At 56.1% G+C, this 11737-nt stretch overlaps 1 protein-coding gene across 1 annotated transcript in view; it reads right to left on the bottom strand.

Moving 5' to 3' along the window:
- Window positions 1-3264: 3264 nt before the first annotated feature.
- The window catches only part of INPP5D (inositol polyphosphate-5-phosphatase, 145kDa), a 46829-nt gene continuing 38356 nt past the window's right edge, over window positions 3265-11737 (bottom strand). The window contains exons 20-22 of the mRNA XM_012659325.1: window positions 9437-9718; window positions 4708-5287; window positions 3265-3855 (exon numbers count right to left, since the gene is read on the bottom strand). Coding sequence (XP_012514779.1) covers window positions 3853-3855; window positions 4708-5287; window positions 9437-9718 — 865 coding nt within the window. The 3' untranslated portion in view covers window positions 3265-3852. The remainder of the gene's footprint in view (window positions 3856-4707; window positions 5288-9436; window positions 9719-11737) is intronic.

The raw sequence follows: 11737 nt of genomic DNA, 5'->3' as shown, positions 1-11737 counted from the left end.
ATGCCAGTAGATGCTGATTGCCTGACCTAGCCCATGGGCCTCGATGAGCCCCTCCTTGGCCTCGATGAGCCCACTTGGCCTCAACTGGTTCCCTGACCTTTAAGGGCTTTCACAGCCTCCACTTGCCCCTGGATTTCCTGCCTCACTTATTTACTCACACTCTTGCCTTCACCTTCTCGGATGTTCCTATGGTCCACAAGAGCCCAGGTCAGAAGTGACCCTTGTCTCCCAGGGAGAGGGACGGGGATGACATTCAATGGACCCCCCACAACACACTGGGCACTGAGCCAGACAAGGGCAGCCATTGTAGACACGGTCTCCTTCAATCCTTGCCAACTACACCAGGCAGAAGGTACAGTCCCCCATTTTATAGATGAGACTGAGGCTCAGAAAAGCTGAATGGCCTGTGTGAGATCATAGTTTCAGGAAACAACAGACAATATATTTAAACCCCATCCTGTCAGGTACTGCAGCCCAGGATACGCCCTCTCCCCAGGCTTCTTTCAATAAAAGTGCCGACCCCCCCAAGCTCTGACTCCTGCCATCAGCATGTGTGTCATTGAGAGCATGAGGGAAGGTCATGAGCTGTACACCCTGGTATAAGAGCACTCACTGATGCCCAGCGGCTCGGTCTGCTGTGGCCTAAGAGAGAACTGAGCGGTGCAGACCCGCTGCCCAGCTGAAAACAACGAGAAAGTACAGTCTGCACCTCGGCTCCACCTGCCAGTGCTGCCCCGGCCAGTGCAGATCCCCAAAGTGGAATTGGGGGGCATCTGTGGGGTGAGACCAGACATTTGCATTATAAAGGGTCTCTGCTGGAGTGAAGGCTGAGAGCTGAGCTCACTGCCTTGCAGGAAGCTTCTGGGCCTTCCCATAGCTGGGTCTCCATGGAAATTAGTTTGCCAGAGAAAGGAGCTATTTTAAGAATATGTGAAGATGAGAACCCGGTAGGTTGGGGTTAGGGAAGGTAGCTGGGGGAGAGAGCTTTTCTGAATGACTCACTAATTCCCCTCCTATTGGGGTGGAAACAAGTGGATAAACATCTGAATCCCAGGAGGCAGGAGGAGCTGGCATGGCTGACCCATCCCCAAGAGTGGTGAGGGGCCGCAGCCACTGGCCTCCACCCAAGGGGTGAGAGACCGGGAACGAGCTGCTACTGGGGACTGACTGTTATGAAAACAACACCTCCTCGTTGACACAGAATCTGCCACCGCCAACCAGCTTTCGTGTATTCATGCAAAGAAGGAAACATTCGTTTTTTGAAAAAAAAGTGACTGTAGCAGCATCTGCTGTCCCAGGGGAGATAGAATTCATTTTAGGGGCAGGGGACACTTCGGTGAGGAAACTTGATAATTGATCTGCCTTCTTGGTTATGGAGCTTCGTGAAGATGGAGGTGAGTCACTTAGGTGACAAAGAGGTGAGAATGTCTGTTCCTCCCTCACCCTGCCATGGCGGGGACTGGGTTTCTGGGGGGCCTAGAATTGTCAGGAAGGAGAGACAGGAGAGAGATCTGGTTGGAGTGGACCCCAGGAGATGGTGGTAGCCCAGAGCCCAAGGAGAAATGTGCTCAGGGACCTCTGGGGTAGGGGCAGGGCTGAGAGATTGAAAGGACAAGGATGACAATTTCTAAAGTCACAGCGTGTCTGGTTCTGGGCAGCGGGAGGGCTCCCGTTGTCCGTCCGCGTGCAAAGCCGGGTCCTCAAAGCAGCCTTCGGTTGGACTGTCAGGGAAGAGAGACAAGGGCACTGCATTTGCTCAGGTGATTAGAAGTCAGAGCAGAAGATGTGAGCACAGGCACGCCCCATGCTGCCACTTCCCTGCTTGCTTCTCCTGGGAACCCGCAAAACAGTGGGGAGTGCCTAGACGCCCATCCCAGGCGGGCATGGGGGCTCGAGCTCTTTGCTCTCCCTGTGGGCGAGCAGCTTGCAGGCACCTGGGGCAGCCGGCCAGCCCACCCTGGCGGCTAGTGTGTTCCCCAGGAGCCACGGGCATCGTGCCCTGGTTCTCAGTTCTCGGTGCTGGTGATGGAGGGCCTGAAGAATGTCTGGGTGTCCCCAGCTCCCCCTCCACCCTGGCCCTTGCTCTCAATCAAAAGGCTGGGGCCTGGGGACTTGGGCTGGGCTCCACATGGAGACCAGGAAGTGAGCCTGCAGGGTGAGGGACCCCAGCTGAGTAGAGGTGAGGAGCACCGGTCCCAGTGGGCTCCACGTGCCACTGTGGCTGGGCAGTGAATGGTTTGCTGCCAAGGACACTGCTCAAGGACACTGCTCGCTCAAGCTCTGCCTGGAGCCCAGGCCTGATGTCTATGACAGAAGCAGAGGCCGAGCAGCCCGAGCTAGGGCCACCATACCTTGTGCCGTGCCTCTGGGACTCTGGGCTGGGGCATGCTCTCAAGTGCTTGTGGGCTGCAAGACAGCAGGTGTCTGGGGGATGCTTTTGGGAGTTAGGTGGCTGCAGGGCGCTCACAGTCCAGGAAGATGTGCATATGGAGGATGCCCACCCCTGCTCCTGGCCCCGGCCCAGCTCCAAGCTGGCTCTGTGGTGGCCCATCCGCTCAGGGCAATGCCTGCCGGCCACCACCACCACGAACCTCAGCTGCCTCCCCTCCCCGGGCAGCTCTCTGTGGGCCCTGCAGTCTAGAAATGTGTCTGCAGCTCTGAATGTCGGAGAAAAAAATGCCACAGAGACGGGAGCTGAGTGAGAAAGGCACAATTTATTGGTCACGCAGACAACACCTGTGGGAATGTGGGGCGCGTACCCGTTCTCTTGGACTCACACACACATCTGGACTTGGTTCCCTACATTAACTGTTACGTCAAAAAGCAGCACAAGGAAGGACATCACCAATCTATTCTCCTAGAATCCAAGGAAGCAGAGCCGAAAGCCACAGAGCTTGGAGGAAAAAAGCTGCGCTACGCTGAGAGCCTGGGGCTGAGAGGCCTGTCCTCCCTGGTGGCCGGGCCGGGGAGCTCGGCTTTCAGAGCCAAGGCTCCTCTACTAGCACGATGGGATGAGTGGCAGGGGCTCGGCCCAGCCCACGGCAGGCTGCCCACCTCGAGGAGGGTGTGAGGAACCCAGCACGGGCCTCGCATCTGCAGCCCAGGCTGAGGCCAGATCTCTCTGCCAGGGGGTAGGAGCTGATTTTCCTGCACCTTCCACGGAGGAACCGAGAAGCCGGGCAGGTCCCTGCCCTCGCCCAGCTGTGCCAGAACCCCCCACCCCACCCCCGCCCTGGGGCTTTAGCCAAAGCAGCTGACATCACTGACGCTGGATAGGACAGAATCTTTGTACTCTTGTCTGGCTCCAGGTGGGCGCTGGCCTTCTTAATGCTTTGTCCAAACCCCTCGGACACATGCTGTCTTGAACCGTTGGGTTTGGGCACGTGGTTTTAGTTGGCTGGAGACTCCACTCCCGAGGTCGTCCTGACGCAATGTTCATAAAGCACTTAGCACGGCACTTGGCACATGGTGAGAGCTCGATCCATGTGGCCAGTATTATTATTAATATTATTATTATTTATATCTCCACCTTCAAATCAGCTCTTCAGTTCTTTTCTTCAAAATGGCGACCCAAACAAGGCACTGGGGTCCCAAGTACCAAGGTCAAGCTGGGGACCCGGGTGGGCTGTTGCCTGTCTGGTGCACATAGTCCTTCTAAACCTTGGCATCTGATGCCAAGTTTTGCAGGCAGCGCGCTCCTTGGACCACACGGAAGCCGGGCCCTTTGCTGAAAAACACAAAGCCTTGCGTAGGAAGCTGGTGGGAGGAGCCAGCCAGAGGGCCCGGCCAGGGTCCGAGGGCCTTCGCACTGCTCCTCTGGGCTCCCGACTCGCCAGCAGCTCACCAAGGGCTTCACTGTGGGAAAGAACAGAAGGGCTGTCAGGGCTCATGTCACCAGCCAAATTTAACTAAGTGGCCCCGCGTCCCCGTATACTATGGGCTAGGCTGGGCTTCCTTGGACACACAGCAGAAAAGAGCCAGCACATGCCGTTCTAAGCACTTCACATATATTCTAATATACATTAATATATACATATAGGCAATATGTATATCTAGCATAGATAATATACAAAATTATATGTACCGTATAACATAAATATGACTTCTATATAAATGATAATGTATAGTAATAATACATAATAGTCTATAAAATGTAATTCTCCCTATACATTTATGAAGCAGGTGCCATTAATAGCCCCTTTTTACAGATAAGTAAACTGAGGCCCAAGGCCCAGAGCCAGCACAGGAGAGCTAGGATTTAAATCCAGCAGTCTGGCTCCAGAGTCTGTTCCTAATCACTATTCATTTTGCTATACTCATTTGCTCATTCATTTCCTATAAAAAGAAATCTATTTTATAGGAAGGAAGGGGATACTGTGCCTGAAGTCTCTAAAACGCTGGGGAAAGCTTAAGTACTGATGCTAATGATGGTGACGATGAACTATAAATGATCTAGGTTCCTTTTCTTCTTGGAGCTTTATTCCTCCAGGCCCGACACGGGGCACAGCCCCCCCTTCGCCCCTTTCAACAACTGCCGCAGAGGCGATGCAGGGTCAGGGGTCGGGGGTCGGGGAACACAGAGGCCTGGGTTCAAATCCTGACTCCAGCCCTTCCGCATGGAGCAGCTCCCAGGACGATGACACGCCCATGTGCACACACACGGGCACACACACGTGCATGTGAGCCCACGTGCAGCCGAGCACACACCTGTGCGGCCGTCCTGCTGAGCGGCCCCTCCTCCGTCCGGTGCTTGCCGTGGTGCGGGAGCTCGCTGTTGTCGCGGTAGTCGCGGCCCTTGGAGTGCTGCAGGTGCAGGACGGCTGGGCTCTTGATGGGCAGGGGAGGCCGCGTCGGGGCCGGTGGCGTCTGCTGGCTCATTTCCGACCTGGAAGGCTTGATGGGCCTCTTGGCCGGTACTGGGGCCTGGGAGCCGGCTGGGGCCTTCGGCTTCCCTTGGCTCTTGTCCCCAGTGGCCGCCCTGCCCTCAGCGGGGGCCGAGCAGGTGAAGGAGCGCAGTCGGGGCGCCGGCACCTGCTTGCCTGTCCCCTCGCTGCGCTCGGCCTCCTGGGCTTTGGTGAGCGCGACGCTGGGAGACAAGAGCCCCAGGTCCGGGCAGGGCGGGGGCTCCTTCCGCAGCATTTTGGGCGATTCCTGCTCCTTCCTGGGCGCCGGCTTAGGGAAGGAGCTCACGGACCCGTACAGCGGGTTCTCGAACATCTCTGGCTTCGTCAGCGGCAGGTCCTCCGGCAGCAGCGCTTCCGCTCCGCTCTTCCCCAGGTCGCCGGGCCTAGAGCCAGACAGGGAAGGGTGCGCTCAGGAGAGGAGACATGGGGAGTCTTCCTGGAGCTTTTCTTCTGGGGCGATAAAACCGTTTTGGAACTAGATAGAGGTGCATAACGTTGGGAAATGTACGGAATGCCACCAGATTGTTCATTTGGAAACAGTTAAACTTATGCCCATTTCACCTCGATGAAGAAAAGGAGACAGAACTGTGTTAATGGTATTGTCCTCATGGGCGATCTCAGTCCTGGCCTGGGACCTTTTCCCATAAAAACTACTCACCTCAGGGCATCAGTGAGCGAGGGGAACCCCACTGGAGGTTTCACAGGAGAAACGGAAGCGTGATCCTTTGCATCCCGGCAGTGCCAGCCCCCACCCTCCCCAGGTGAGCCTGCCCCCCACAGCCCCTGCCCTCACCGCGCTGCCAGGCCTCCTTTCCTGGCTTCCCTCCCCAGCCTCTCCCCTGCCCCCAGCAATTCTGCTGACCCTTATGTGCACGGCTGGGTCTCAGCTCAAGAAGCTCCATCTGCCAAACGCACGGGAAACCACTGCCCTGTGAGGCACTGGCCCAGGCACAGCAAAGCAGCCACGAACAAGAACCTTGCTCAGGGGACTGGCATTCCTAGAGGACACCGTATCCCCAGCCACATGGACTCCTCTCTTGGAGGGCTCCCAGTGGTGTGGCCCTCATCTCTTTGATAAAGAAAACCCCCATCTATTACTTGGCGCATCAGCCACCTGAGACCCCACCCCTCACGGAAGACCTACATCAACATAATACTCGGGGGAATGGACACACTTGAAGCTCGGACTTGGGGGGGAGGGAGGGCAAGGGCATCATATGTAACCTAATCATCTGTACCCCCATAATATGCTGAAATAAAAAAAAATAAAAAATAAAAATAAAAAAAAAACCAAAAAAACATAATACTAACCTATTACCTGGCACAACAACTAACCTATTACCTGGCATATCAACTAACCTATATCCTGGCACATTAGCCACCTGAGACCCCCAGACCACCCCAACTTAATAAGGGAAAAATCGGGTAAAGGGGGCTCGGAATTTAGTGGCAAGATCCCTCTAAGCCTGCCGGCGAATAAACTTCGATTCTCCAACTCTCCCTGTGCCACTCGGTTTGTCCTTGGAACCACCTGCTGTAACACTCGCTGTATCATCTTAACTCATCATAGGAGGGAGCAAATGGTCGCGGTAAAAATCAGAGGGAACTCGTGCATTTGTGAGTCTTGAGGAAACAAAGACCAGTGACAAGAAGACAGGCCTGTTTGACTGACGGGCAAGGACAGAATTCCACGTCATCACCCAAAGCAGGCAAGAGCTGTCTTGGCAGGTTTGTTTTCCGACTTATCACTGCTCTCACTTTCGGTGATTTCCTGTGGAGCAGGTTATGAGAATGAGGAACGGGAACACGTTTCACTTTCTGACCGACAGCAGAATCTCCCAGGGGAGCGTGCTGGGTTCTGCTTTCTGCAAAACGAGGAGCTATGGTGCAGACATGTGGGGCCCTGGGAACCTGAGCTCTTGGGGCCGTGATGCCCGTTAGTTACGGACGGAGCGTGTGTGGAGACACCGCTCCAAGGCCTCAGCAGGGAGCAGGCGCGGGCTCAGGGGACAGAGGTGGGATGTCGTCCTTGCACAGGTGCCAATGAGATGCCATGGGGCTCAGGGAAGGCTAGTCTCCAGGGGGCACCGAAGGGGGCTTGACTGTACACTCAGGGATTTTGCCCGTTAGTTTTTGAAAAGATCAGGAAGCAGGTGCATAACTAGAAATGCCAGGGCCTCGAACCAGGACTTCAGCAAGCTGCCTCCGCACGGGGCCCTCTTCTGCACCCCCACGGGACACTCAGAGGCCTTCGCTGAATTAGCCTAAGGGACAGGGTGCAGGAGTGTACAAACAGCCACAACCAAAAGCTTTCAGATGAAGGAGCAAGAGGTCCTGACACCTGACTCCCCTCTCAGTGGCTGAACTGAGAGAAGGGGCCTTGCCTCGGGGATTTGGGGGCAGACCAAGAAGAGAGCCCTGGCACGAGCCTCTTTGTGATTCTGAAGCTCACTCCCCTAGGAGAAGAGCCAACAGAGACCGGTGAGTCTTCCCTCTAGGGCCAAGCTTCTGTCACCGTTGGAGAGGGGAAGGTTAGGCGGGGGCAGCTGGGGGAATACTGGGGGCAACACAAAAAATGCAAAAATAAGTCTTAGCCCCGACCAAAGGTAACAGGAAGTCAACTCCCATGGCAGGCCACAGTTGTTGAATCAGTGAACCAGTCCCCAGGGGACAGAGTTAATTCTTGTGGCAAGTGACTCTACTTCTCAGACTCGGGAGACTGCAAGTCTCTCTCCTTCTCTAAACAAGCAAAGCACTGGCCAGGGTCTGAGCAGAGTCCGCCTCCTAACCAGACTCAGGTGTAGGTGACCAGTCATCCTTGTTTGCCCAGGATTGAAGGGTTTCCTCAGATGTGGGACTTTTAGTGCCAAAACTGTGTCAGTACTGGGCAAAACAGGATGGCCAGTCACCCCACTTGGCCCTGGGCAATGGCAGGAGAACACCGACAGTGCTGGTGACACCCCCCTTGCCACAGCCTTTGCTCAGGCTGAGCCGGGAACCTGGGTGGCGGAGAGGGGTGCAGGCCAGCATGGAAGCTGCGGTCTTCCCTATGCATGCCCATCTGCCGCTGTTGCCCAGGGGGCTGGAGGGAGCACGGTCCCCACCAATCTGTGTTCAAAAGGATCCACTGACTTTGGGAACTTAACAACATTTGCTTAAACAAATACGCTCCTTGTTCTTAGTGGTCGCTTAGAGCTCCATTTCCCTGGGTCGCCGAAGAGGTGGCCCTTGCCAAACAGGCACCCTGATACCCACCATACAGTGGCTTTTGTCCTCAGCTTTCCAGGGGAGGAAACTGAGACTGTTTCTCCTCCCCTTGAGTTTCTTAGGGAATGACCAGAGTCTAAAATATTAATACAAATTCTGAAAACCAGAGATAAAGAGACACAGCTGGGCCCTAGGGCAACGCTGTCCTGTCCTGTCCTTCTCTTCCTCCCTCCCTTCCTTCCTTTCTTTCATCTATTCATTTTTTAGGGGAAAAGCTTAAGGAACAAAACTGCCAACTATTCCTCCATGCAGAGGACAGCCTTGCCGGGCCGAGCACGGGAAGGTTGGAGCTGGGGGCTGAGTGAGGTGAAGCGCTCCCTTCGCCGGCTTCTACAACCTGAGGCAGGCAGCACCGCCAGGGAACCCACGTGGAGAAAAGAAGGAGAAAGAACAAGTGTTAGGGGAGAGAGGCTGCAAGCCTCGTTATAACCCCGTCATTATAACCCCGTAAAGGCAGCCCCCCGAGGGAAGACAACGCTCGTGGCACTTTGCATGTCTATGTCATTGTTAATGACGCCTGCACTTTTCACGTCCGTCTGTCATCCCATGCGTACTAAAAACGGGCAGGGCTCCCTCTACGTTCCCACGAGGGGCTCGTGGGCCGGCTCTGCTCGTTTGGCCGCGCACTCAAGAGCAGCCGGGGCTTTGGGAAGTGCTGACGTCACTCCTCGGCTGCCCCGCCCCTCTGCCCGGGCCAGTTCCACTCGGGTCAGTGCTCTCTGACCCCCTGGGCTTCCCCAAAGGCCCATGGCCAAACCCCTGTCCCTCTGCGGGCTGGCCGCTCTGCCTCCCTTTTGCATTCCTGGTTCCAGCTTCTAATCATCCCCCACAGGGGACACTAGGAAGTTGCACAAGGAACAGGGACCCTTGTGGTTGAGAAGAGAAAGGGGAACTCAAGGTTGGTAGGGGCTCTACACGGAAATCCTACCCCTGTTCCATGGTGTCCTCCGGGGAGTGGAAGATGCCTGAGGGTTCACAGGTTCTAGAAACATTTTTCAATAAATGTAGATTTTACAGGAGGTTGCTTTTCTGGGGGCAGTATTGTTACAAATTTCTATCCTTTTCCTTTTTTTAAATCAAGTTGCATTAGGACATGGGAGATTCCACAAACACATCCTGAGTGCCTGCCATGTTCCAGGCCCCGAGGATAAGTAGTGAGTGAAGCAGACACAAATCCCTGCCCTTCGAGGCTCCGTTCTAGGGTGAAAACCTGGGGGACCCCTGTCAGCAGGGAAGAGAGAGGGCTCAATGATGAGGACGGTCACCTTGACTCCTGTGTCCTGAGGCAGGGCCCCCGGTTTGCCGTTGAGGACGAAAACTTCTTGGGTGACAGGGGCGGCTGGCAGGGAGGTGTTGGAGGGTTGTCTCCCCTTCCCGGCCCCAGGGAGGAGTCCTTGGGTGGCTGGTCATAGCTCCAGGCTGTGGGCTGCTGGTCGGGGGACAGGATCTGCTTCCCGTGCAGGGACGTCGGCTGCCCAAAGGGCCCCACCCCCATGTAGTTGGGGTTCATGATTTCTGTGATGCTGGAGCCGCCGCATGGAGGGGCCCTGCAGGGAAGACACAGAGTCACATCTCAGCAACTCCTTCCCTTCTGGAGGGCAGCACCAGCCCAAGGACCATGTCCTCTGGTATCCCTCGGGCTGTCTCAGGCTCTCAGCCCCTTCACTTCTTGGGCAGTGGATTCATCCATCCATCCACCCACCCATGCATGCAACACAGTCCTCACCGAGTGCCTAGCCACCAGGCCCTGGCCCAGGAGGGACTAGGGTTGTGAACGAGGGAGGCAGCCACTGGCTGTATTCTCTCGGAACTCACATTTGATGGGAGAAACAAACAACACAACAGGCAGCTCAGCGCCAGCTCAGTGGCAGAGAGAAGTGGTGTTTCTGTAGTGCTGGAGTCTGAGTGTAACAGGAAGTAGAGAGGGAGACTAACAGGAGGTTTGGGGCCCAGTTTGAGGAGGTCTTTCAGCTGAGATAAGAACATGAGCAGGTAAGAGAGAAGGGAGGGGAGGATGTTCTTGGCAGTACGTACAAAGGCCCTGAGGCAAAAGGGACTTTGTCTGTCCCGAGATGGTCTGAAGGCCAGTGCGCAGGCGGGGAGGATGGAAGAAGCTGGGGTTCATCTGGGACATGCTGGCCTGCACAGGCGTGTGTGCAATATCAGGGAGCGGATAGCCATGCAGGTGTTTGGAGAAATGAGTAAGGTCACAGAGGTCAAGGCTGGCGCCTGGCATGGGGGCAGTCTGCTTAAAACTGTGGAGGGGGTGTCCTAGACGAGGTGGCCCCAAAAGACACACACGCTGCACGCTGCCTCTGTGTCAGGCAGTGACCTCAGGAGAACCGAGTTCTGTGTGTACAGGTTACAAGGAACGCTCGCGGCTCCCATCTGCGCAACCAGCCTGGTTCCCAGCCACATCCCAGCCGCTGACGCCTGCTTAAGAAATACGTGCTGGTTCTCGTCCTAGTCAAAATGGAAAAGAACTCGTTTCCCTACACGGATCCTGACTCTGGAACCCAGCAGACACTTCGGAGCCAGGATGCACTTGCTGAGGGCACGTGGGAGAAGGGTGAAAGGAGTGCTTGAGTGCCCAAGGCTGGGACCACCGGAGGCTGGAAGTGGACCAGGCGGTGGGCTAGAGATGGGAGCTCCCGTGTGCACAGGGCTGGGTGGGGTGAGGGCGAGGGCCAAGGGGACAGGCAGTGTGGGGACCCGAGGGAGGGGAACACTTGCTGGCTGGATTCTGGAACTCAAGACCACTGCAGCAGGTTGAGGCAATGCTGCGATTGAGGACGCTGTCCCCTAGTGATACAGACTCTAACATCCCTATTAATCCCCGTTCAGCCTCTGCCAAGAGCAACCTGTGTGTATTTTCCCCCAGTGATTTCCCTGTTAGTATCAGGACGGGGTTTAGTTGGTCACAGACCCCCATGACTGCTGATGTCCCAGGCCCCCGGAAGACATGGCAACCATGTGTTGACTTGGAATCCCTCAATCCTCTCTGCAGTCGCTTCTTCCCGGACTAGGCCGCGAGTTCCTAAGTCAGGGACTGCACCTGTCTGCCATGGTTCCTCTAGATCCGGACATGCGGTGCGAGCTGAACTGAACTGTCCCAGACAGAGTGGCTCCCAGGCTTTGTCGCAGGCACACAAACCTCCCCAGCAATGTGGGTTTGTGGTCAGGAGACTCCAGAGAGCATCTTTCCTGGGCTGGAGCTTCCTGTTCCCTGCGTCCGTGGTTTCTCTGCATCTACCTTCCCGGGCCCGGGGTCCGCAGGGCCACACCAGTTTGTACCGAATCCCCGGCACGCCCCACCCTACCTGCCCGCGGGTTCCCACTGCTTCATGGGGTCGTGGCTGGTGAGGCTCCTCAGGGACTTCTGCCCGCTGGCCTCGTCCCGCTCTGTCTTCACAAAGTCTGGAAGGAAAGGGCCGGGGAGGAGCATGTGAGGGCCCAGGCCCCAGAGAGTGGGCCAGGGATGCAAAGTGGTTTCCACGGGAGGCCGAAGCTGGATGTGAATGACGGCTACCTGGGGAGGCGGGTTAAGCAAGATTCTGAGGCCTCAC

This window comes from Propithecus coquereli, unplaced genomic scaffold (genome assembly GCF_000956105.1).
Source record: "Propithecus coquereli isolate 6110/MARCELLA unplaced genomic scaffold, Pcoq_1.0 Scaffold605, whole genome shotgun sequence".
Classification (NCBI taxonomy): Eukaryota; Metazoa; Chordata; class Mammalia; order Primates; family Indriidae; genus Propithecus; species Propithecus coquereli.
This window is presented reverse-complemented; position numbering and strand designations above follow the sequence as displayed.